General features: G+C 35.5%; 3 protein-coding genes across 3 annotated transcripts; all 3 read left to right on the forward strand.

Annotated features, from left to right (window-relative positions):
• The first annotated feature begins 44 nt into the window (after positions 1-44).
• On the forward strand, positions 45-9,555 carry LOC132304560 (probable galacturonosyltransferase 6). Its single transcript, XM_059802314.1, has 6 exons — positions 45-335; positions 2,025-2,176; positions 5,623-5,733; positions 5,864-6,014; positions 8,009-8,280; positions 8,968-9,555. The coding sequence occupies exons 1-6, from the start codon at positions 78-80 to the stop codon at positions 9,206-9,208; spliced, it is 1,185 nt and encodes a 394-aa protein (XP_059658297.1). The 5' UTR covers positions 45-77; the 3' UTR covers positions 9,209-9,555.
• A 1,922-nt stretch (positions 9,556-11,477) lies between these two features.
• LOC132276793 (probable phospholipid-transporting ATPase 5) lies at positions 11,478-20,694 on the forward strand. Its single transcript, XM_059778406.1, has 11 exons — positions 11,478-11,888; positions 12,867-14,323; positions 14,426-14,536; positions 15,000-15,276; positions 16,575-16,663; positions 16,811-16,895; positions 17,112-17,321; positions 17,938-18,003; positions 18,806-18,904; positions 18,986-19,177; positions 19,867-20,694. Exons 1-11 carry the CDS (start codon positions 11,478-11,480, stop codon positions 20,539-20,541), a joined length of 3,672 nt encoding a protein of 1,223 aa, XP_059634389.1. The 3' UTR covers positions 20,542-20,694.
• A 1,108-nt stretch (positions 20,695-21,802) lies between these two features.
• On the forward strand, positions 21,803-26,728 carry LOC132304566 (uncharacterized). The gene is made up of 4 exons (XM_059802325.1): positions 21,803-22,561; positions 22,665-22,767; positions 26,054-26,240; positions 26,363-26,728. Exons 1-4 carry the CDS (start codon positions 22,493-22,495, stop codon positions 26,430-26,432), a joined length of 429 nt encoding a protein of 142 aa, XP_059658308.1. The 5' UTR covers positions 21,803-22,492; the 3' UTR covers positions 26,433-26,728.

Genomic DNA, 26,728 nt, shown 5'->3' on the forward strand with positions numbered 1-26,728 from the left:
CCGTTGTCAAAACAGTGGCACCTATATAAAGGACATCGCAATTGAAGCTCCCTCCTTTTTGGAGAGGGAGAGAGTCAATGTCGTCGTCTTCATCCGTCTCTGGGTCCTCCCTTCATAGAAGAACCGGTCAATCTGCAAATGACCCAGTAATATCTTCTGGGTCGCTCCGATCATCCGAAGACCAGGCTCCGAAACCACGACCCATTGCTCAGTTCCTGGCATTTGGATTCATCATCTTCCTTTGCTTCCTACAGTTCCTCCCGGCTACCCATTTTCGAGACCCATCGGACCCTTTCAGAAAATGGGTCCCTTTTAATTCCAATCTTTCCTCATCTGTAAGTTCAATTTCTGTATCGTTATCAAATTTTGGCTGTTTTCATCTAATTTTGCTCTATTTGCTTTTAAGGGTCGGTTTTGGTTTCTGATAAACAGTTGAAAATGATTTTAGTTTTTAAATTTTAATTTTATATATTTATTTTTGTGGTTGTGTGTAATATAGTGTTTATTACTACGTAACAGTGCATGGTGCAATGATTGGAAGGGTCAGAATGCGAGCTTCATAATTTGGTTTCGAGTTAGAGTAACCACTTTGTACAAACAATAACAATTATACCAAAGTTAGTTCAACAATAGTTTATCAAAATTTTTTTTTTTTTAAATTTAATTTTATGATTACTTGAAACTATAGACTAACCGTGCCTCAGCCTTAAGGCAACTATTTTTAATAATGGTCTCATGAAGCCATAAAGAATGGAAAATAAATTGCTATATGATTTTGAATGTGTAAAAAGGTAGGGTAATATATATATTTTTTGATAAGTAAAAAAAGTAGGGTAATATTGAAAAAGTAATCCGTATTGTAAGGATTCATGTCATATTGAGTTGCTGTTCTCACTTGAGATGCTCTTTTCAGCTAAACTCAACTCAAATGTAGGCCAACTGTTGGAAAAAGTCTTCGAAATTTGCATGTTCATGTTGACATTAATGGAATTTGTAAAACTTTTTTGAAATATTGTGAAAGATGTAATAATCTTTGGTGGAACTTTGGCAAGTTTTAAGCAAACAAATTATTGCATATTTGAAATCGACTTACACGGATAAGTATGCACGTGCTATCAAACAACAATTAAGTAGAGTTATGTTTCATGATTTTGGCATGCAAAATTACATCCATGCCTCGCCCTAAGTTAAACCACTAATCCATAAAAATTACGTAGTAACTAAACACATCAAGTAAAATAAGTTAATTATCAACTATAAGCTGGAAAGAGTAATAACAAAGACTTTTGTGTATTTCATCCTATTGACATTATTGGACAAATTCCCTATCAGAGAAAGTGTTTGTGACGCATAAGTAATTTGTTGTGGATTTCCCAAGACATCGATCAAGTGTCCAAAATACTTCAATTTTAAATCACAGAAGTTGTCTGAGCCTGACATGCTGCATGCACATAATTCCTCTTCAAAAGTGTCCATGCCATTTAGCTACCATCAACTTTAGCACATAAAAATTACTGCCCTTTAAGATTCATATGTTCTGGGAATTCGGAAAATTCCCAGAAAATGGATGTGGGTATAAAGGTATGGGTTTTCTAGTATTTCCATTGTTAAATGGAGGTCATTTTGGATAGAGTATTATCTGTCAATGTCCATTAGTAGATGCTAATTCATAAAGAATTTTCATCCACTGGAGTTCCATTAATTTTCCTTCATGCCTTCAAAAGTATGGATAGCATGGGAGCAAGTGAGGTGCACTTGGGGAAGTAAAATGAGAGCACACCGAGAGCCCCAACAGTCCAACTCCCTTCCTGTATTGGTATAGAATCTATAGATGATGCTACTTTTGCGACTTATCAAATGTATTGTTGCCTTGCACAGTTGCACTTGAGACTAATTCTGCATTTCTTCCTTATTTTTCTTTATCTCCCTTTCTCTTCTACATATCTTCTTTTGTTCAATATTGATGTACCTATCTCCATGATGGGTTATTTTATATAACCATTCAACCTCTTGCCTGTATACAGTCTACTGAATCTATGGCTTCAAGTAATGAAAATCCCAGTTACATCATTACAAACAGTGGAGAGGATGGAATGGTTCACATTGTCTCATATATGGACTGCCTGGATCTTCGACTGCTTGTAGCTCTTGCTAACTCCACTTTATCAAGCTCAAGGTCTGTTTGACATTTTTCTGCATCAATGTCTGAAATTTATCATTACAAGTTGTAGAAGTTTTTCTCATTCATTTGCATGGCTTTAGGATATTTTGATTTGTCATTTATTCCAAAATGAATGCTTCTTAATGTAATGTTAATGCCTTTCCTTCTGGTCGTCAACTAAATTGGGAATTTATGGTTGACAACTCCAGTATACATTCTCAGAATATTTCTAGTTTGTCCTTTACCACCTAGAAGATGAATGAAAAGGTTCCATTTTCTCTCTTTTTATTTTTATGGAATTGTGATTTTTGTTACCGGAAAAAAAAGAAAATAAAAGATGAATGAAAAGGGCTTTGTATGCATTCATTCTGTCCTCTCAACACTGTAATAATTTCATAAAGCCTTGAATATGAACTGACCTCTCTTCGGATATGTATTCGAACTTTTATCTCATGAGCATGATACAGTTTTGTAAATATCATAAAACATCACAAAAGGTTTCCAAATTTATATTTGTAGAATGTCAAATATTATTATTATTTTTTGTGGGGAACTCATTTTTAATGATTTTTTTTTTTTTGGATATGCAAGACTGTATTAGAAAGCGTTCAAAAGGGGAACGCAACCTGCAAAAGCTACACAAGTACTAAATCCCCCTGACTGCTCAATATATCAATTCAACTATCTCCCCCATGGATTTACAATTTCTCCCATAAACCCAACAAAAAAGAGAACTAAGAATAGAGAATTTTAGTGCTCCAACAGAAGAGTCCTCACCATCAAAGGATCTCCTATTTTGTTCCCTTCACAAGCACCACCGAACACACAAGGGTGCAACCCTCCAAAAAGCCCGGGCTTGGGAACCCACTAAACACCCTCTGCAAGCCTCTACCATGCCTGTCGAGGACTGAGGCACAACCCTCTGAATCCCAAACACACATAAAAGCATACCCCAACTGTCCCATGCTACCGGACAGTGCAAAAGAAGATGATGTACCGTCTCTTCGTCTCTCTTACACATGCAACACCAATAGACAATAACCTGTCTCCTCCCCTCAGGTTATCTAGCATCAGGATCTTCCCCAGAACTGCTGTCCAAGTAAAGAAGGCCACCTTGAGATGAACCTCACCAGACAGCCCTCCATGAAAAGCAGGCCTCAAAGCATCCAAGAGACACCTATATAAAGAGCGAACATCAAACCTCCCTTGAGAAGAGAGCACCCAGAGTCCCAGACCCAGGAATCAGGATCCCCTTCATCCATCACCTGATGGTAAAGCAGCTCCAAAAACCCAGTGATGCCCTCTAGCTCCCAATCCTGGAAGTGTATCACAAAACGCTCATCCCAAGTCATCCTCCTGCTATCAAGCTGATAATAGTCGGCAACAAAGGCATGTCTATCAATAGCAATCTGAAATAGTAACGGGAAGGTGCACGCCAACGATCTATTTTTTTTTCCTAGTTGGTACTCACACACACTTGTCTCTTCTGAGACTTGAATCCCTGACCTCCCTTTGGGAAATAAGAGGCAGATACTGCTAGGCCACTGGCCCGTTGGTCACGCCAACGATCTGTCACCACACCAAATATCCTCCCAGAAGCGAATATCCCTGCCATCCCGAGCCCTGAATCTGATATGTTTGGAAAATTCATCCCGCCCTTTCCTGATGAATTTCCAAACACTTACCCCTCTAGGAATCCTCACCTTTGAAGAGAACCAACCACCCCTCTCCTCCCCAAATCTGTAAAATATAACCCTCCTCCATAATCTCTGCCTCTCCACACCAAATATAACCCTCCTCATTATATTTTTCCATTCTTTTCTATGCAATTTCAAGTTGACAAATTAAGTGTTATGGATATTGTGACACTACATTCTTTTTCATGTATCTGTAGAAACTAGGGAGTATATGATGTTCAGATATAGGTTTGACTTCAGAATTTATTGTATATTCACTACTTTAAAACTTGATTCTAACTTTCTCAAGGACATTCTCCCTTTCATTAGTTCTGATATGAATATTTTTCAAATATCAAGTCATATCTGTTTCTGATAAACTCTTTGCATGTGTGGGTCATGTCAGAATTCTGGTAATTGTGATGGATTCCCTTATGATAAAAAATAAATAGTGAATATGCTAATAATTGATTACCATTATCATGTCAAAGACCCATAATACAATCAGTTGATCCCATGACCTACTGTTTTCTTTAGAGGTGGTGGAGTTGATCCATGCATAAGCCCAAGAAGTCTCATGCTAACAAGAACCTTACCAAGTTGTTCCTGCTAAACTACGAAATTCAATCCATTGGGTTTAATGAATATCTATTTTAGAAATGAAGTTGATCATAATGCAGACAGAGATGGCCTGGTTGGTCATACCACGAGAATTGTAAAACCATAAAGCTTTTTTTTTTTCAATTGCGTTGTTTCATCTATGTATAGCATTTCCAGTTATATAGTGAGCCAATTTTTATGTGGAGGCCTCAAAGTATTTGGCAGTGTCATTCAAAAAAGTAAAAGGACGAAGAGTTCTCTTTTCATTATATGCAACAAGAATGCATAGCTATAAACCAGAGTTACCATGGCTTGATGGTAGCTTGTAATCATCATGAAGTGGGTGACATGGATTCAAATCCTTTCCTCTTGATGTACATTTATCTACATATCTCAATTATTTGAAGATGAATTATAGGAGACTAAAAATCTATATTTAAATTCTTACTCTTGTAAAAAGGACTTGCTAATGTCATATTCCTTTCTTATCTTTTAGTTTATAATTGTAAATCTAGTCATGAAAATGTACCTGTCATATTTAAGGTTTGTTTTTGCCTCCATTGTACATTCTTTAGGATTTGAAAAGTAGAATTTTGTGTTACTTTGGTGGTTTTTAATGGGGTTTTAAACAGGTTTTCAGTTGAAAAGGTGGTAATTTGGGATACCGGAATTACATGTTCTATTACAAGAAGTTTTTCCTATGACTTTGAAATAGTATGATATGGGATCTGAATATGTCAATATTAAGTTACGAATTCCTGTATGGGCAATATAAAAAGTGAAGGTTTAGTGTGTTAAACTAGGAAGGAAAAAAAAAAGGTTTAGTGTGTTAATAAAAAATATATCTGCAAATAATAGATGTGCCCTATGACTAGTGAAATCAGGTACTATAAGAAGTTTTTTCCTTTAACTTTCAAAATAGTATGATAGGAGATTTCAATATGTCAGATATTGGATTATAAAAACCTAACAATTATCTGCAATATGTGGAGGTTTAGTGCTTTGATAAAATATGTCTGCAAATATACATGTTGAGAACCATATGTCTCGGAAAATAGGGCATGAAAAGTTGTTGTTGTTGTTGTTATGGCCCTATTATACAAAAAAAATTGCTCTAATCATTTCATTTTCTTGTATCTCTTCATTGTACTTTTGTTTGCTAATTCTCTTTCATTTGGTTGTCAGAGATCCAGAACGAATTTCCTTCCATTTCTTTATCCCTAAAGGGTGTGATGACAAAGTATCATATTATAAGCTGAAAGTGCTATTTCCACATTCAAACCTTGAAATTCGTGGGTAAGCCATACGTAGTTAAAATTTGAAAGGGTTATATGTGGGTTTACTGGTTGACGGTTAACCATTCCTTGTTATTAGGTGCATTTTTTAATTAATTTCTCTATTTGTTGACATTACTGCTAAAATGTAGGCAGGAGGAAGTTAAAGAAGAAATTATGAAAGCTTATCCTTTGGGAAAATATGAGGAGCCCCCTTTTGATGAAATTGCACCTTTTGTCATCCCTATTGTCCACCCTTCATTGAGAAAGTTCATATATGTCTCTCCAAATTTAATTATGAAGGTTAGTTTCTCTGTGTAAATTGCTCAATTTCTTACTCTTTTAATCTTTTAGGTTTGCTTGACCTTTCCAACAACTAAAACTTGTTTCATTCATAGCCATTAAGGTGCAATAAGAGAAGGAAAGATGCTGTAGTACAGACTATGGTTTTTATATTTTATTGCTGAACTCAGAGAAGGATGATGGCTCAGTTTATAAAACAAGGGAAATAGGGTTTTGGTGTGTAAAACAACAGATTTCAAGCCTCGGGTTCAAATTTCAATTGTGAAAAGGTGCTGGGAACAGTTCTGTTGCAAAAGGAATTCAGGAATTAAGAAAAAATAAGAAAAAGAGAGAAAAGTACCCTATTTCATGAGATATTGATTTAGATTTACACTCATACAAGTGGAAGAGTTTTACACTCTTTCTTTAACCAAGAAAAACCATTCATTCAACTTTAATTTTGTTTTTCAATATAGTGCCTTAATTATAGAATACTAGAAACTATAGAGACTCGCTTAAAACTCAAATTTGACCTACACAATGCCGTAATCAATTAAGACTCAAATTGTGTGAAAACTTCCCAAGTTACTAATGAGTAGCACTGCCCAAGAAAGACTACTAGCCCAAGGCAAGGTAGGACTTCTGGAATACAGAAATTCTAAGCAAAATAGCAACTTTTTATTCTTTTCTTAGTTGGTACTCACACACCCATATATGCCTCCACTGAGGTTTAATCCTTGACCTTCTTATGGAAAGTAGGGGCTTGGTACCGCTGGCCCACTGGCCCGTTGGTCAAAATAGCAGCTTTAGATTATAGATACAACTAAATATATATATATATATATATATTGCAGTTCTGTAATGATTAAACTAGTTCTAACCTAGAGTAACAATTCACAAGCTCTATAACTAATTAACTATACAAAACAACCTTGATATATAAAATTTTGAACACACACCTATACTAAGAAGCACTCTCACTAACACACCTATAGCAATTTCATGAACGTGTCAAAAATTCTAAAATAATTTTTATTATTTCAATTACTTGGCCTACACTTTCCGGACACTTGGTCAATATATTCTGGACACTTGACCAACATATTCCACTCTTCAATACGAATCTTATATAAAACAAACACATGATAGTCCTAGAAACAACATTATGGACATACGTCAAAGTATCCAACCTAACTTTCAAAAAATTGATATTATACATGTCACACGTAATGGACAAAAATAAAATTAGAATGTCAAGGTAGGAGAGTAATAGTATATATCTTTTGATATTTGAATGCCTTTATCTTCTAATTTATGGAACTTTAGTTGTTTTATAATTTTTTTACTCAATGGATATATAAATGAAAGTTTATATTAGCAGTGTCCACACAATGCCATGTCCTACTTTTTTGGAATTTCACGTGTTGGTATATCTGTGTCGTATGGTGTCAATGACTTGTATCCATGTCAATGCTACTTAGCACCCATATTAAAAACTAATACTTTTAGTAATTGCTTGGAACTCGATTTCCTTTTCTTGTTGTCAAAGATAAATGTCCTGTATGCACTTTAAGTTGAAATTACCACTCAAAGGTGCTACTAGCTTAATTGGTACTCACCACACTGACGATTGCGGTTCAAAACTCTAAAAAAAGGTTAATGCTCATCCTTGGTCCAACCAAATTTGGTACTGCGTTCATGTTTTCCTGGGAGATTTTGACAATGCTTTTACATAAATAAAATAAAAAAAAGAAAAAGAAAAAGAAAATCAAAATTCATCAGAAAATAGGAAAAGCAATTTTTCAGGATCAAAGGTGTTAGACAATTAAAATTGGCTATGTGCTTACTGGCGGTGGCCATTAGACCTGACACTTTGGAAAATCTCGTTGGCGGCTTGTCTTTTCAATTAATAGACCTCAGATCATCTAAAGATTGTTTTACCTGTCAAAAAAAAAAAGAAAAAAAAAAAGAAAAAGAATAAGTGAAAACAACTAATCTTATGCGTGCTAATGCAGGGAAGAGTTGAAGAACTGCTTGGAATTGACTTGAGCAATTATGATATTGCAGCTGCTGAAGACTGCTCTAAAAGACTATCTGCCTATGTTAATTTTGATGTCTTAGATGCCATTCATAGATCAGCTGCAAAGCCTTGGGTATCTGGGACACCTTACGCTAAAAATGCTTGTTTGCCAGACTTAAGTCTGATTCTGATTGATGCGACTAAACTGGACAAGGATCTTGTGCAAGCCATCCTTTGGTGGACTAAAGTTCTTAATACTAGGGAAAGGTTTTTTCCCATTTTCCCTCTAATATTGTAGTATTTTTTCTCGTGACTATGTTACTTGCCTGGGGCTACTACACACACATAATATTTCCTGCTCAAGTGTTAATGTATAGTGGAACAATATGATTGCTTTCACTTGAAAAGGGAAATTCCCCCATTCTGGTCCCATTACAGCAGGGTCTTGAGAAGGGATGATTCGATGAGTGCAAGAGTTAATTGATATGGAATTGCAATTATGTAGTAGTCATAGTTTGACTTCAAGGGTAAGGAAGAGACATTATTAGCCTGATATAGGGTTGAAGAATGCATTCAGGGATGGGTGCTTCATTGTTTTTTTGGCAATTTAGCTCTATGCTGTTATTTGTTTTTTTTAATTTTGAAAAACCAGAAGGTGGGGGGAAGTTAGATACTTGTATTATTCAATTGATATTTAGTTCTGTTGAGGTCAATCAATGAAATATAAGACTCGTTATCTTTCTTCTCCTACATTTCTTAGCAACCAAGCCCAAGGGAAAATAAAAATTGGCCTACCAAAAGAATAAAATTAGTTGAACTTATTCCATGAAATACTTTGGATTGTATGCTTTTTAATAAATATGAAGATGGTAATAATTATGTCTCAAAATTCATCTGATTCCGATATATGCAACCATGCCATATTGTCATTTATTTTTTATTGGTTCATTGCAGGAGCAGTCCAAATCCGGCAGTTGCACTTGCACTTTACAAACGATATCTCAAACTTCCTAGCTCCTGGATGGTTGGCAATTTAGCAACATCAGAGATCAGTAATGGAAGACTGGTTCTTCGGTATGGTGGGAATGGACGCGTTTGCTCTGAATTCAGCAGCAGAACTATTGAAAAATCAGATCTGGGGGATTTGTGGAAGCAATATTTACCACCGATGTCAGATCAAATACTGGGCCACTAGAGTTTCCATTGCTTGCTGTGTGGAATTTGCCTAACAGATGATGCTTATGCTGCTCTCTGTATATTTTGTCCAGTCTAGGATGTTACAGTTCAGTTTTCATCTGTATAAACCTTGTTTTCTGATTGTGGTGTTCATTGATCAGACTGTTCTTGTTCCAAATGTTAAGATCACAGCTGTTTTTATTCTCATTAGTGTGTTTACATTAAGCAAATGTTAGCAAACCGAGGTTGATTTATTAGAGTTTTGGATGTATCCTTGTAAACATATTTTTTGAAATTAGAAACAGCTGACACGATGATATTTGCAATGAATCTTGAAGTGGACTATTACAGTTCGGATTCTTGTTATTTCGGCCTTTTTTTAAAATTTTTAATTTTATGATTTTCTTTTCTTTACATGACCCAGTTTCGATGAATATCCCACCAACATTGGATGCTGAAGGGGAGAGAAGATCAGATACAAACTTAGCCTTTCATGCGTGCTGTATGGTACTCTTCCATGTCTAGAATCCTGACCTCACTTGTGCTTTTATGGGATTAGTGGGCTTGTCAATTTTCAAACACTTTTGTAGAAATTATTTCCTTTCATCAGTGTGGATACCACTATGCCATTCGAACTAAAATCTTCTTCAGGGCAGTGGACGCTGCGAGCGTCGCAGTGCACTGAAAAGAATAAAGGTTGGCGGCACTTAACATAAGCCAATTTGCCGACTGTTTCTCGTTGAATTTTGTTTCTAAGATAATTTGATGAGATGCTACTGTGCTATTTGAACTAAAATCTTTGAATTTTGTTTCTAAGATAATTTGATGAAGATGCTACTGTGCTATTCGAACTAAAATCTTCTTCAGTGCAGTGGACGCTGCCGGCGTCGCAGTGCACTGGAAACGATAAAGGTTGGCGACACTCTTCATATGCCAACTGTTTCTTGTTGAAAGGATAATTTATGATGAATACTATGTTTGAGCAAGATGGTTATATTGGTAGTTTACCGTCAGTTTGAAACTAGTGGCCGTTCCTTTCGAGGTAAATGGATTTTCTTTTATTTCCATGCCTGCGACATGATCAAGGAAAAGTAATTTTCTTTTATATGGGCATTGATTAAAATTTTTTTTTTTAAATAAGTTACTCTTTGAGACCTATGACTTATCTTCTGTGGATTCTCTATTTCAGCCTCTTTCTTCCCCAAATCTCCCTCTTTTTGCTCCACTGTAGTGGCCGGCAAATCCCATTATTATTTCATGTGGGTATGACCTTTCAGATGATGATTTTAAATTAAATGGAAGATTCATTAGTTTTATATGATTCCTACAACACCCAATAAGGAAAAATGTAATATTATGAATATCCAAAGATGATTCTATGTAGGGAACTCATGTCAGATTGGAGTATTTTAGTAGTCACCAAAATGGGCTTGTTGACTTCACCACTGAACCTCTTTTCACGTTTGGCTGGCTTGATTTGTTGCTCAAATCTAGAGGCAATTCCTCATGATTATCACTTCATTGGCTTAGTTTAATAATGGATTCCCATGGATTGTGGGTGTGTTTTTTATGCATAGTTTATTAAGTGGTAAGATGAATTGAGACTTCTTCAAGGAATGGTTTTGATTTTTGAATATTGAATCATTGGGTTACATAAACTATGCATGTGTTGTGTAGTATAGTTTAGTGAGTCGTAGGTTGAATTTTTATATATCCAGGGGGTCCAAAATTTTGGTGGCACTGATACAGACAATATTATGGGTGTATGCACATTTTCTTTAAATTTCAGGAAAGATTAAAAAAAAAAAAAAAAGAAAAAAAAAATATTGGTGGCACTTCGGTTTGGAAAGAAATTGTTGTTTACAACTTTACGCGTGAAGTACAGCAAATGGAAGGGCTGCTAGATCCAAGAAAGTCCAAAGTTCAGCTTTGGTAATCTATCTCTTTGGCTCGAGTGTTGGTTGTGAGCTGAGGGCATAAATGGACAGCAGAGAGAAGGAACAACCATATGTAAAAGACAATTTAAGATGTGTCTTGGCTGTGCAAATGCTGAATGCAGCTCAAATCCAGTTAGTTTGGGTATTGTTTAAATTCACAGTTTTATCTCAGAATAGGCTCTTGAGTGTCATAACTTCCAGCTGTTTGGCTTTTGACTTATGAGAGTTGGCTTTGCATTTTCATTTTGGTGATATGACTTCCGTCAAAGTATGATTTTCTTGTAATTTATGATGGAAAGCTCTATCTAGTTCAGAGAAAGAACGAGCACAAACTCAAAAGACTCGGAAAGGATGCCAGAGTCATCTGGGAGAACAAAGGGGAAGTTAAATTGGAGCAAATTGTATACCTTTTCATGCTTCCGACCCAATTCGGCCGATGATGACCGTGCTCAGCAGCGCCTCGGTCAGCCAGGATTCTCTCGGGTGGTATTCTGTAATGAATCTCAGCTACACAAGATCAAACCACATAAGTACCCCAAAAACTATGTATCCACTACTAAGTACAATTTTGTTACTTTTCTTCCTAAAGCACTATTTGAGCAATTCCGCAGGATTGCAAATCTTTATTTTCTTTTAGCAGCAGTGTTGTCTGTCTTTCGGTTGGCCCCATTTTCCGAGGTAAGCTTGATTGCTCCCTTGGTATTTGTTGTCGGGATTAGCATGCTTAAAGAGGCAGTGGAGGACTGGAGAAGGTTTTTGCAGGTAGATTTTAAGCAAATGTAGTTAACTCACTTATTTCCTGCAATTGTAGCTTAGTCCTCTAGTTAATTCAAATGTTTCCTATGTTTTCACAATATACATTTCTTAATACACTGATAAAAAAAAAAATTTCTAGTTTGTATGACTCCTTTTTTAGTTTCTAGTTTCTCTATCCATATCTACAGTAACTTTTCAATTTGATTCTATGGTTCATCATATATTGATCTTTTTTTCTTTTCTATTTGGCTGATGAACGTAAAGAATTTTCCCTTCAGTTGCATATTCGAATTGTCAGATCGTCCAATTCTGGATTCTACATATATTATATTTTCTTTTGGAAGAAGTGAAATGTAATTTCTGCTTGAATAGCTAGTCGGAAGTTTAGCTTTAAAAAAAATATGCCTCTCTACCATCTGGTCCATCTTTTATTTCATGAGTAACCTCTCACCCCTCTTCCCCATCCAGCCCAAAGGAGCAAAGGAAAAAAACAAACACGGAACATGCAATAACTGCTAAATTGTCTTAATGCCACCATATACCTGTAGGTTTCAAGCATTGGTCTATATCAAGTTAATAATTTAGGAAACTGACTTGAAATATTCTTTTGAATTATGTACTTGGAATATAGATGTAAGCGTATGTGTCCAGTATGGCAGCCTCTGTACAAAACAAACAAGAACAAGAATGCCAGTGCCAGAACGGCATCCAACAAGCATACCTTTCAGTGTTCCACTCACTGTCGTTCGAAATGCTAAAATAGTTAAGGTTTCTAGGTTAGAAATTTGAATTATGAGGCCATTCATGATTCATCTCAATCCATTGTGTTCAAGTGCATCGATATTATTATTTTTATCTTATAGAACCGAACAACAGTACTGCTATTGATTACTGATGGTTTATTAAAAAAATTCCAATTTTGGTATAGCCTTTTACTGAATATATTGTGTACGCTAAATCATTTTGTTTAACGGTGATTTACAGGATCTGAACGTAAATTCTCGAACAGTAAAGGTTCATGTAGGTAATGGTTTATTCGTGGAAAAAGCATGGAAATTGCTTTGTGTGGGAGATGTTGTCAAAGTTAGTAAGAATGAATATTTTCCAAGCGATCTTCTATTGTTATCTTCTGGCTATGAGGATGGAATTTGTTACGTAGAGACCATGAACCTTGATGGAGAAACCAATTTGAAAGTTAAGAGATGCTTAGAGGCCACACTTGGTCTGAATGAGGATGCAGAGTTCAGTAAATTCAATGCCACAATACGCTGTGAGGACCCAAATCCCAGCCTTTACACTTTTGTGGGGAATTTGGAGTTCCAAAATGAGTCATATCCTTTGTGCCCAGCTCAATTGCTTCTAAGAGACTCAAAACTTAGAAACACTGATTACATTTATGGAGTTGTGATCTTTAGTGGACCTGATACAAAAGTGATAAGGAATTCCACAAGATCACCATCTAAGCGTAGCCGGATAGAAAGAAAGATGGACTATGTAATTTTTGTTCTCTTCTCTATGTTGGTTTTGCTTTCATTAGTAACCTCCATTGGGGCTGCATGTTTCACAAAATCTGAAATAAAAAAGTTGTGGTACCTTCGTTTGGAGGAAGAAGATGATTCATTGTTCAATCCATCCGACCTTGTTTACTCAGGGTTTCTTCAATTTATAAGGGCCCTCATATTGTATGGTTACTTGATTCCAATTTCTCTCTATGTATCCATTGAAGTTGTCAAAGTTCTACAAGCCATGCTCATTGACAAGGATATAGAACTGTATGATGATGTAACATGCAAATCAGTCATAGCTCGTACTTCAAACTTAAACGAGGAACTCGGTCAGGTAGAAATGATTCTGTCAGACAAGACAGGGACATTGACTTGTAATCAGATGGAGTTCAGGAAATGTTCAATTGAAGGGATTTCATACGGGGGTGAGATAACTGAAGTTGATCTTGCAGTTTCTAAACGGATGAATATTGATGTTGAGAAATACCGGTTTAGTTTTGATGGGTCAGATTCCACTCCTAGAAGCTTTGAAATGTTGGAGTCTACTGTTGCTGAGGCTGGCTTAGAAAAGGCTGTTCCAGGTTGCAAACAAGCTGTTGAAAATTTAGGTACAGGAAATTCAAAAGTTTCTATTTCCGAGAAAGAAGCTGTTATAAAGGGTTTCAACTTCAGGGACGATAGGCTCATGAACAAACATTGGATGCATAGATCTAATTTAACTGACATGACAATGTTCTTCAGAGTTATGGCTCTGTGTCATACAGGCATACCAGTTGGAGATGATCAAACTGATAAACTGAAGTATGAGGCAGAGTCTCCTGAGGAAGCAGCCTTCTTGATTGCTTCACAAGAGTTTGGATTCAAGTTTTACCGGAGGACTCAGTCTGTAATGCTTCTTAAAGAGCTTGACCCATCTTCTGGATTGGAGGTAGAGAGGTAAAAACTTACTTAAGTTTGTGGTTTTCATCCTTTCTGATGATCATATTCTTTCTTCAAGTTATAATATATAGTTATCTTACGTATCGAAGTTATTTTCAGGGAATATAAACTTCTAAATCTGTTAGAGTACTGTAGCACCAGGAAGAGGATGTCTGTCATAGTAAGCGATGAAGATGGTCAGATCTTTCTCCTTTGCAAGGGCGCTGACAAGTATGTTATCTTGTTTCAGTAATTTAATCCAGAAATTTAGCATGAGTAGATGTTGGTTTAAAAAGAAGTGCTTATATTCAGAATACTCGAGACAATTAAGTTTAGGACATCACCACCTCTCTCTCTCTCTCTCAAGTTAAGTTGGGGGGCTCATGCATACAAAATAAGATAAAGCTTGGCCATAACACAGGCTTCCTGAATCGTATGTCTGACATCTTTAGATTATTTTTTTCTTGGTAAGTGACTAATTATTTTATAAACTAAATACGAAATATAAAACAAACTCTGGCTAATCAAACTATTGGATCAATCCTGCAGCTTCAGAGGGCTCACAAGCTGAAAGGAAACAATTAGAATTGAATAAGCCTCCAATGTTTCTCTAATTAGAGATTGCAGTAGTCTAAAAATTCCATATATATATATATATTTTTAATCTAATTTTTCTACTGGTTTTGGTTTTCAGCATTATCTTTGATAGGCTTGCAGATAATGGTAGGACATATCAACTGGCAACAAGTATGCACCTTTCAAACTATGCAGAAGATGGCTTGCGCACTATGGCATTTGCATATCGAATAATTGAGGCAACTGAGTATGAACAATGGAACTCAATATTTACAAAAGCTAAGGCTACAATAGGTCCTCAAAGAGAAGAATTACTAATGAGTGCCTCTGAAATGATTGAGAAAGACTTGATTCTGCTTGGAGCTGTAGCAGTTGAAGACAAATTACAGAAAGGGGTTAGTTTTCGTCTGTGTCTGTGTGTGTATATATATATCGTGTGTGTCCACCAGAAAAGATGTAAAATTGCTGCACAGAAACAAAAGAGAAGCCATGTTCCCAAATACTTGCACTTCTCAAATTCTTCTGGATATGTGTCTACTCGTTTTGAATGTATGATCTGAACGTGTAGACATAGTCGACACTTCTCATACTCTCTAACATGTGACTAATGAACCTTATGACATTGGATAAGATTGTCATTTAGCTTTGAAAAAAACTGTAAGAAAAATTAAATTAAAAGATCAAAAAGAATTATCTGATTATATTAAAAAAAGAGGAGATGTAGACAGCTTTTATTTAAGGAGTTGGCATTTGTAGCAGAAGAGAAGTCATCAAAGTATCTGTACATATACAAATTTATATACCAATATATATCTACGTACATATATAAACACACACATGCAGTGTATACCAAGTCATTCTGTTTATAACAAGGTTCATTATGATTTTATAATCACAGAATGCTAGATGTAGTTGTCCTACAGTAACTTTAGTAGTATATAATATAAATTCTGTAAGTAACAATATATATTTTACCTTCGTCTCCATGTCCTAGTCTCTTAAGATCGTAGCATTGGCATGTCCATGTTGTGTTGTTTTATATCTTGTATCCCTGTCCATGCTTCTTAAATAGAAACATTGGAGAAGGCACTATGTGAGGGGTTCTATCTAGAGTTGGCTTTGTATATGAACTTATGAAGTGTTCTATCTAGACTTGGGTTTGGATTTTAATGAAGAAATTTTGTGACCCAAACGTAATAAAGTTCACTGCTTTGACATTTCGATAAAAATTCTTTGAGGTTCCAAAAATTTTGGATCTAATTTGGATATCTTTTGGAGCCAAAACTGTTACAAAAGCTGATATCTACGAGATTGCCTCAGTAATAAGTACCAGAGATATCTGGAATCTGAATATCCACCTTCTTTGTAATGGTTACTTTCTCTCTCACCAAACTTTTGTCCCACCCGGTGTGAGGGAGTTAATTTGCCTAGAAAGAATCCCCTCTGGTTTGATTTCAACAGTTCATTTTGGTTCACAATTGCCACAAGCGACAAAGGAGTACAAGGGGGAGTGAGCACATTCTCTATAAAATTATAATGTCAAGTTATAACCTTGCTTTTTTCTTGACATGATGCATGAAACTATCCATACATTTTGCCACTTAGGTCAGAGTAGACTTACTTGGCTTAAAACTATTCATGGCTACCAACAGTATGAAAGTTCTCATAATGATTCTATCAACATTAATATCAGGTTCCTGAGTGCATAGATAAACTAGCTCAAGCAGGACTGAAGATATGGCTGCTCACTGGTGACAAGAAGGAGACTGCAGTTAATGTTGGGTGAGACAAGTGACTGTTTTATAGTTTACTTTAGCTTCAAAAATGTTACACCCTTTCTAAAGCATTAAAAGGAAAAAGTGGATTTTACAGTAAGCTTTGTAGCATCTGAATCTTTTAATTCATTTTACGTTTCCATCGACCTGGCAGATTTGCTTGCAGTTTACTTCGGCGCGATATGAGACAATTTCATTTGAATTTGAGCGAAGAAGGTGAATCTTACAATCAAGTGAAGGTGAAATGCTATTTCCAAGGCTATAGACATGTAATTTCAGCACCATTTGCTTCTTAAGAAGAAGACGGAGAAATAAAATTTGGAATTTTAAAATTACTCTTTATTGCTAGTACTGGGGCATTGTGGCTTTGCAATGTGGTTAACTATAATTTTTTTTGTTTTATATAAAATATTCTGAGTTGGTAATGGTGACTTCCATTTTTTCTAATTTTTCAGGCCATGAAAGAAGACATTTTACGTCAGATTGAAAGTTCTTATCAAGTGATCTGTGGAGAAGGCAACAAGGATTCTCCTTTTTCTTTGGTCGTAGATGGGAGAGCTCTTGAAATTGCTTTGAGAGGTGACGTAAAGGATCAGTTCTTACGATTGGCAGTTCATTGTGCTTCTGTCATATGCTGTCGTGTGTCTCCGAAACAGAAAGCCTTGGTAGGCAATACATAACTTAAAAATACTTTTTTTTTTTTTTTTTTTTTTTTCGTTTTTTAGTTGGTACTCACACACCCCCCTCCAAGGAATTGTTTTCACCTAGCAGGAATCGATCCTGAGACCTAATACTTCATGAGGCACTAGGGTCCAAGTCTTTTCCAACTAGGCCAACCCCTTGGGGTTTAGTATTGTTTGATTTTTATGTACCAATGAAATCAAATAAGTCTACTGATTTTTAAAATAATATTGGAATGGATTTCGTTTGATCATTGGAGTATTCAAAATAATGGCAGTCATGTTATCGAATTTTAGCTAATAATTATTATTATTCAATATTATCCTGTTACTTGCATCTTTTCTCCTTTGTAATATCTTATTCGTTTTATTAATTGTGCTTCCCGTATATCTCCTTCATTTTCTGTTTTCCATCTCCTTTTGTTATAGCAGAATCTCTTTCTTCATATTAATACTTGTAGATCATATAATGTGTTATTGCATATTTGAAGTATTAGATGCATAAAATGACATGATACCTTGTTAACCGTATGCACAAGTAGTTTTTAATGTTTGTCCATGCATGTTTCAAGAAGGTTAACTGTGCAAATGGCATTTGCAGATTACTCGATTGGTTAAGGAATACACTGGCAAGACCACCTTGGCAATCGGTGACGGGGCAAATGATGTTGGCATGATTCAAGAAGCTGATATTGGAGTAGGTATCAGTGGCATGGAAGGGATGCAGGTAAGCCCAAGTTTGTTCACCTTCTGATTGAAAGTGTTCTTTATTGTATTTTATCTTAACAATAAGATGAAATGTTTTTCGTGCTTTTGTTGCTTATAGATCAAAATTGAATAAATTATTAGCACTTTAATATACAGTTGCTTTTTCTCATTTGATGGATATGCTAACAGTTTGGAATCAGGAAAAACTGGTTTTTGGCTTGTAGGTATTGAAGTTCTTTCAAAATCTCTGTTGTTTGACAATTAGTGGAATCTTTAAGAAAGATGTCCAATTAAGGTTCATAGTGCTTCTGTGAGTGGCTGTAATATCCACACACACGCACACGCACACGCCCATGCTGTATACAAAATTTTCTAATCCTTGCCAAAACCATACTGCATACGCATTGGCATTTAAAGTAGTTATCATTTAATAGTTTAATCACCAGTTAGTAAGACCTTGCATATAGATTCGATTCAAGCCAAAAATGGATTTTTAATTTCCAAAAGTCCATGTTAATAAAATATTTGTTCGTAACTCAGTCATAACATTATTAGTTTTTCTCATTTCTAGAGAGGTGTAATTATATTACAAACTACAAGAAGCAAATGGATCCTCCGAAAGAATTGCCTAAAGAGCTGTAGAATGGGAGAAAAGTATTATGTCGATGTGAATTCTCCATTCAAATGATATAAATGTGACAATAGTTGCATAGATGTGTTTTTCTGCATTGTTGAATGTTTTCATGGAATGTCATTTGCAGGCAGCCATGGCAAGCGACTTTTCATTGCCTCAATTTCGTTTCCTGGAACGGTTACTTATAGTTCATGGGCATTGGTGTTACAAAAGAATCTCCAAGATGGTAAAACTTCAGTGTCTCAATTTTATTTATTTATTTATTTGATATCCAGTTCGGACTTTAATTTTTCTTCCCTTGCTGTAGATTCTCTACTTTGTGTACAAGAACATAGCTTTTGGCCTTACTCTGTTCTACTACGAAGTATACACAAATTTCTCTGGAAATGCTTTATATGATGATTGGTATATGGTAACGTTCAATGTCATCTTGACGTCCTTGCCAGTTATAGCATTGGGAGTCCTTGAGCAGGATGTTTCATCAGATGTCTGCCTGCAGGTAAAAAGATCAAAATAACATAAATGTATGCTCAGCATTTGCGCATGCACACCCACACGCGTATGCACATTCACACTTCAAAAACCGAAGTCCTCTCAGATTGTCATGTTAACTCCTCTTTCACTCTGGTGTCTGAACACAAGATACATAACATTCTCGCGCTGGGAAGCCTGGGATGTTGGGATCAGGAGTGGGTGGGGGCAGCAAACACACACATACACACATACACACACACATTCACATGTAAATGTGGATTCGCATTAACACACATATGCACATGTACTCATTAGACCAGAATCACGCATAGATTGTCCCGGTAACTCCTCTATTGCTCCGGTGTTGGAACACAACACACATTAGTATCTTTTGGATGAGGGATTGATACATTCATTTCACCCATAAAAGGCTAAACTATTGACTTACTAAACTCCATTTGCAGTTATACGGCTGAAACCTGACCATACTATGATGTGGTGTGATGTAATGAGTCAGTGAGCAATTGATATAAGCTGGACCTTAATTCTCATTATTTATTTTGCTATAAAATGATGGACCTCTATGATTGGAACTGCATTTAAATACAATCTATTTGGTAACAGGAAAAAAAAAAATGACAGATTAATTCCTCTTGAAGCATTGTTTCTATTAAGTCTACACCTAATGCAATTTTCTTCTTGTCAATGGAATAGTTTCCGGCCCTTTATCAACAAGGACAAAAGAATGTCAACTTCAGCTGGAATCGCATTGTTGGTTGGATATTGAATGGCATGTTGGCTTCTGTAGCCATCTTCATGATAAACATCTATGTACTTTCCCCAGATGCTTTCCGAGAAGATGGGGAGGTGGCAGACGTTGCACATATCGGTGCCATTATATATACATGCGTAATCTGGACTGTCAACTGTCAAATTGCTCTTATCATCAACCACTTCACTTGGATTCACCATTTCTTCATCTGGGGAAGCATCTTATGCTGGTACGTCTTCTTGCTGCTCTATGGTGCACTCCCTCCCATACATTCACACGGCGGATTTCACCTCCTCACTGAAGCCCTTGGGCCTGCGCCAAAGTATTGGATTGTTACATTGCTTGTGATAATTGTTTCTCTCTCCCCACACTTCATACACATTGTTATTCAACGGTCGTTCTATCCCATGGATGATCATGTGATCCAAGAAATGAAGTATTGTAAGAAAGACATTACGGAGAAACCTATGTGGCTGAGGGAACAACAAAACTCCAAGAAGACAACTCACATTGGGTTATCTGCAAGAGTTGATGCTAAGATCCATCATTGGAAAGAACAGTTATATCGAAAGAGGAAATCCATATATAAATCAGTGACAGGCAGTCCATTTTTTTAAGAAGAAAACTTGTATTATTGCCTTATTCTCTTGAAGGTTCTATTGTGAAGAAAAGGTGTAATTATAATTTAATTTTTTTCGATTTGATTTTTCTAGAAAGGTATTATTACTTTCAACCATGTATTCCCATTGAGATTTACTCCATGAATTCTATTGTAATGAGTCTTCGTTTTTACTCAAATCAATGTTAGAATTTTCTCTGTAAATGAACATTCAAATTATTTCACCTAATTTTTTGTTCTATTTTTTTCCCTTCAAATTATTTCACCTAATATTATTTGTGTCAAGAGCACTTTACATGGAAAATGACATGCTTGTTAACTTTTTTAAGTGTCATGACACAATTGCTCTAATTTGTTTATTGAAATGAAATGGATTTTGTAGAGTTGTAACACAACACTAACTTGTTTTGTGTATATATATTTTAATTACAAAATACAAATGTAACAAATTCTTTTTTTAAAAAATATTGAATGAAAATTATATAATGACTCAATGTTTCATTTCATTATAATAAGAGAGCTACTATTGAGAGTTGGTTAACCGGATTACTGACAATTAACTTACTTGGATTTTAAATTTTATTTTATTTTGAACTTTAAAATATTATAGAAGTTGAAGTGGATCAAGTAAGTCTGGATTTAATTAAATGAATTAACTCGTTTAATCAAATTAGTCAAAATTTAATTAAATGGGTTGAGTTTTCATACCAAAACAATATGTCCATTTTAATGTATGTATGAACGAAGTTAACATTGATTATAATATAAAAAATTAAAAAATTTAATAATAATAATAATACAATAAATAAATAAATTGAACTGTTACAAGTTTTCAAAAAAATAAAAATAAAATTAAGTTTTTTAATTTTTTTTCAAAAATTAAAATCAAGTGAAGTATTGTCTAACTACTCGGTTTGACCCCTTGCTCTTAAACCCTATCTTATCCCTCTTCTCCTATCAGACCCGCCCTAAGGCTGTGTTTGGCAGGGTGGGTTTGAAGAGAAATAATAACATTAGTTATAAAAGAAAGGGAAAGAAAGGAAAAGGAAGGATAATTTTAATTTGGTATTGTGTTTGGTTGATTAAGGAAGGAAAGGATAATAATCATGTTCAAGGAAAGATAGGAAAGAAAATTATTTTTATAAATTTACTATTATGCTTTTTTATATTTTAAAATATAAATTTATTTATATATATATATATATTTATTTGTCTCCTTATATATATATATATATATATATAGCTTTCCATCTCTGTTCTCGTTCTCAACGCCGAACCCCTCTCTCTCTCTCTCTCTGCAACTACACAGCCGAACTTCTCTCTCTCTGTCTCTCTCTCTCTGCAACTACAAACTACTGCAAAACCCAGATTGTTCAAAAACTAAAAACCCAGATTGTTCAAAGAATCAAAACCCATATCGATCAAAACCCATATCAGTTTCCATCGCCGCTGTTCCAATTCCGGTTCGCGGTTCGCCGTCCCTCTCTCTCTGCAACTGCTACATCAACTAATCAAGGGAAAAATTGGCATCTGAAATCACACACCAAGCCTCTCCTTCCCTTTCCTTCCTTCATTTCCAATTAAGTGAAGTATTGTCTAAGTACTCGGTTTGACCCATTGCTCTTAAACCCTATCTTCTCCCTCTTCCCCATCAGACCCGCCCTCACACAGAAAGTGCCATACACAGCCCCAGGCGAAGAAGATGACCGGTTTATAGAGCTTGATTTGAAGGGAAAAGCCCACTGATTTACAGGCGAAGATCGATGATCGGTTTACAGAGGTTGATTTGAGCTCGGTTCATTCTCACCATCTTTAGCAACGTCGATTCATTCTCACCAATTACAAACCCAAACACATTCATCACTAATTACAAACCCAAACCCTTGCCGCAAGACCAAATTAGTCCCATACATACCCCGATCGTACCCAAATCAGCGTTCCTTATCCGAATGATGGCTTTGGCGGGTAATCGGATTGAAGATGTCCAGTGGCTTTGTTCCTTATCCGAATCTGAGCTTGTAAGTGTAATTTTTTTCTCATCCATTGCTCCACAACTTGTAAATTGCATTATGTGTTCATTTTCTTGAGAGTTTGCATGTATCCCATGTTCATTATCACCAGGATATGCTTATTAGCTTAAAAACACTGGTCCTCCAGCGAGCAAAAGTAGTTGGCCATGACGATCTAGCCAAAAAATTTGATTTGAAGATGCTTCGAGTGCTTAGTAAGTTTTTTTATTATATCAATATTGTTTACTTTTATAACCTATAATAATTCATTAATTTGTATACAGTAGTTCCATTAACTAATTTTATATGATCATGTTCGTATATTTTAGTTTTCCAATTTTTTTCTGTTCTTTAGGGAGAGTCTTATATATTAAGATACTTACTGCTTAATCACAAATACAATGCAACTTTGTTTCTTGGAATAATTACATATCAGTAGTTCTTTTTTCCCCTCTTTAGATGTTATACCGGCCAGCAATGTAGATTGTCCAATTGGTGCCATTGATCACGATCAGTTGGCTTGAGTTCTCTTATTTGAATACATTCAATAGCTTGTTCTTGATTTTTGTATACCTCCTAGAACTTTCAAATACTTAGTTTAAAGTATTGATCTGAGTTTTTTATATTTGAGTCCTACATGTAAAGTTTCACTCTGTGATAGCATCCGTCCTTTAAAAATTGATGGTTCTCTTCCTGTGCAAGTCTGTAGCAATCGATAGATACTCCAGAATTTGACTTTTTCAATCAGCAAACCTGCTTTGATCATCTTGTTCCGAGAAAAATATATTAAGCATGTTATATACCTTTGAACATCACTTGGAAAAGATCTACCATGATGACTTGTGGACCCATTTATCCAACAACTTTGGCCTTCAAAATATTGTTCACTTCAACTTGTCTTAGAATGTGCTCTATTGTATGGTGTTGCATGAAAGGAAGTCCAAGTTGTTCCTTTCCTTTCTGTTTTTTGATTTACAATTAGCTCTCCAAATTAGTTATCAAAAAAAAAAAATAAGGGGCTCTCCAAGAATTTAGGGAACACTTTGAATCACTTATGCTAATACGGAAGACAACTCCAATGAACTTTACTTTCATTGACATGAACAGAAGCATGCCAACAATTGTTTGTTCAATAAACACGCATAATAAATATGAATTACAAAATCCTTATGTAACCATTTTTGTATATGTGGTAGTCCGGGAGAAGTAGTGGTTTATAACCCATATCGATGTAAAATTGTCAAAATGAGCTATTTTTGTCATTGGTCTAAGCATGGGGCACATTCAGATGGGTAATAAGTGCAACCTCTTTAAATATATTACACATATGCTTTATATCTCTTCTGCATATAAAGGAAGGAAGCTTTCGAAGAGACTGCCAACCTCTTTAAGTGGGTAGGATTGTTACCCACCACCCTCCCAAAATCATAATTTGTGATTTATGTAGAGATTTACAGCTGAAGAAAATTCTTAACACAAAGATTGTGATCCTGGATCACATATGTTTCCTCATTCTTGGTGTTCTCTCTCATATGAGGATCATTAAGTATACATTAAGGTGTTTTAGGGTAGCATTTGCTAAATGGTTAATTTGACTTGGGTCGAAATCATGGTGTTGGGGATGTTTTGACATTAAGGAGCTGTCTCCTGTTTTGCGGTGCGGGAAATTATTTGAGCTTTCTATTGAGAGTGTTTCTTCCTTGATATAATATGAATTTAGCTGTTGCCATGTTGGTATACAATAGGATCTTCTGGATAGAGTTTCCTTGCTAACCTCCCTACATGCTTCCTCTTCTAATTTTCTATGCTCAAGTCCATAGCTTGCACACAGACAAGGTTACTGGGATTTTCTGTGCCCTGGGAAGGGAAATAAATCTAGCAACAACCCTGTGAAAAAGGAAAAGGTTTTTGCAGTTAAAGATTTGGGTGACTTGAACATTTTTATTCTTTAATTACGAAGCAAGTTTTGCTGGGTAGATAAATGGTTGGAAACTTTGATAATCTCTAAAATTTTTGGTTATGGCCTTGAAAGAAGATTTCTACTTTTTGTATTTTGTTTTGGGTAGTACCATCGTAGAAAACTTCCTTGTACGTATGTTGAGAATTAGTCTATGGAAGATAGGGAGTGCAAAAATATACCTTCCGCTTATTCTTGTGTTCTTTATCTAATTGTTTTAGAGAAGGGATTTGGCAGGAAGCATTTGCTTTTCATCACCTTTCTATATTGCACAATTGTGATTGTGGTTCACGGTTCACTAGTGTCAACAACAGATAGGAAATAAGTCAACTATAAATATTGCTTGCTTTTTCGAGGAAGCAATGCACCACACGTGTTCTTCAGAGATCTTCTTTAACGTGCTACCACATTTGATGTAGGACAGAGTAGTGCTCTATACCTAAATTGATGTAGAGCTGGAAGAGGAGGAGATTGAGAAGAAGAGAGAACAGAGAAGAGGAGTTGAGGGAGAAGAATTCTATATTTTAACAACTCAATATTCAATATTCTTCAAAAAGGTGCCCAATCCAATACATATGCCCATGTATATTGGGCAATCCAAAGAACTCTAATGTCCAAAATAGTTGCTACAAAATAAAAGAAGTGAAAAAATGGCTGCAAAGAACCCTAATAAAACATGTAGCCTTGCCCGTGCTCAGTGCTGAAAAATAGCTATGCTCAGTCTAAACAAAGCTAGATATAAAAAATTTCTTAAATATATAAGAAATTTCTAAATGAAAATATTATTAAACTTACTCATATTTATTATAATTTCTAAAATCAATAAGAAATTTCTAAAATCTATCTTTCCTTGCCACTCCTTTGAGCATAGGGTAGATTCCTGTGCGACACATGCGTACGGGGCAGCTTTTAATCTCCATCATCATTCCTGTTCAATTAATCTATGGAAAATTTATACAGCACAAAATGAAAATGAAAATGAAAATGGAATGTGGCAAAAGAAGAGGGGATAGCATATCACGTATGATCTTTAGCATTTCTGTTCTAATAAGCCATGCAGAAGTTGTTCAACACTTGGAACAAAAAGAAATTTGGCAAAAGAAGAATGAACGTGTAAGATCATAACAGTCACTCCGGACGTAATTAGGTTTGAAACCCAATGCATTTAAACTACGTAAGATCTTAGAATTCACCTCTTGAGCACCAAATGTAAATTAGCTGAAGGGATCTCGAAAATTGTAGTTCTTCTTTTCATGTACTTTTCCAAACAAATTAGAATTGAGTGAGTAAGAAGTTCTACTTTTCTTTAACAATAGCTCCTGGCCCTGTGCATTGGCCACTTGTACAGCACATTTAAGATTTAGGCATTTTCTTTGATTAAATATGCAGAGATGAGGATTTCAATACATCGCTAACCTTTATGAATGGACGAAATTTATTTTGCCATGAATTCCAGTTGTTCAGAATTAGCAAGATCTCTTTTTTAATTGATTGAAATTATGTTGTTTGTTTGATTTACATCTTACACGAGAGCTATTGCTCAGGTTTCATTTTGATGCAGTATCTTAAAGGACAACTTGAGGATTTGTCAGATGTTCCAGGCTTGGCTGAGTCTTCTGGGATTTTAGATAAATGCAATTTGTTAAAATGTGACATTAATGACAGTTTTGGCACTATGTGCATTGAAGAGTTAAAGTCATTTACTGGCCGAAGAAAGAGAGTAGCAGAAATGTAAGTTGAAGCTGTAAGACTCGTTGGATCATTACTACTTTGGGCCGTGTTCTTAGTTTTTACTGTACCTGTTTCAAAATTGGCCTTTTTTGTTGTATTATATTTATTTATTTGTTTTACAGGTTTTGTGAAGAAGCTGAACATGTGGCCCCTAATCATAAGAAGAAAACTGACTCTGGAAGATCCTTCTAAGTTATTTTGCACTGTGTCTCCAGCGTGTCAGCGCGCGCCTTTGATGGCCTTTTTGACTCCGGAAGATCCTTCTAAGCATTTCTTCAAGTTTTTGACGACTTCTTTTTTTATGTTTTGACCTTTCTGTTTCTTGCTTCATTTCCATGGTAAGCTTTTGAATTTCCAACAAGGAAGAAATGTCTTTCTAACGTGTAATTGAAGGAGATTTTGCTTTCAGAATGAAGCCCAGGGCACCAAATTTGCGTTGGTATCACCTAATATTTACCTGCGTCAGGATTGAGGTCTTATGAATTGTA

The sequence above is a fragment of the Cornus florida genome, unplaced genomic scaffold, assembly GCF_030987335.1.
Source record: "Cornus florida cultivar Cherokee Brave unplaced genomic scaffold, ASM3098733v1 CherokeeBrave_3.0.0_Hap2_Chr01, whole genome shotgun sequence".
Lineage (NCBI taxonomy): Eukaryota > Viridiplantae > Streptophyta > Magnoliopsida > Cornales > Cornaceae > Cornus > Cornus florida.

Coding starts and splice junctions, on each gene's coding strand:
- LOC132304560 (XM_059802314.1), top strand. CDS start 78: ATGTCGTCGTCTTCATCCGTCTCTGGGTCCTCCCTTCATAGAAGAACC. Junction 2,177..5,622: donor TCCACTTTATCAAGCTCAAG/GTCTGTTTGACA, acceptor TTTGGTTGTCAG/AGATCCAGAACGAATTTCCT. Junction 6,015..8,008: donor CTCCAAATTTAATTATGAAG/GTTAGTTTCTCT, acceptor GTGCTAATGCAG/GGAAGAGTTGAAGAACTGCT.
- LOC132304566 (XM_059802325.1), top strand. CDS start 22,493: ATGATGGCTTTGGCGGGTAATCGGATTGAAGATGTCCAGTGGCTTTGT. Junction 22,562..22,664: donor CCTTATCCGAATCTGAGCTT/GTAAGTGTAATT, acceptor CATTATCACCAG/GATATGCTTATTAGCTTAAA. Junction 22,768..26,053: donor GAAGATGCTTCGAGTGCTTA/GTAAGTTTTTTT, acceptor GCTATTGCTCAG/GTTTCATTTTGATGCAGTAT.
- LOC132276793 (XM_059778406.1), top strand. CDS start 11,478: ATGCCAGAGTCATCTGGGAGAACAAAGGGGAAGTTAAATTGGAGCAAA. Junction 17,322..17,937: donor CTCCGAAACAGAAAGCCTTG/GTAGGCAATACA, acceptor TGGCATTTGCAG/ATTACTCGATTGGTTAAGGA. Junction 18,004..18,805: donor TCGGTGACGGGGCAAATGAT/GTTGGCATGATT, acceptor TGTCATTTGCAG/GCAGCCATGGCAAGCGACTT.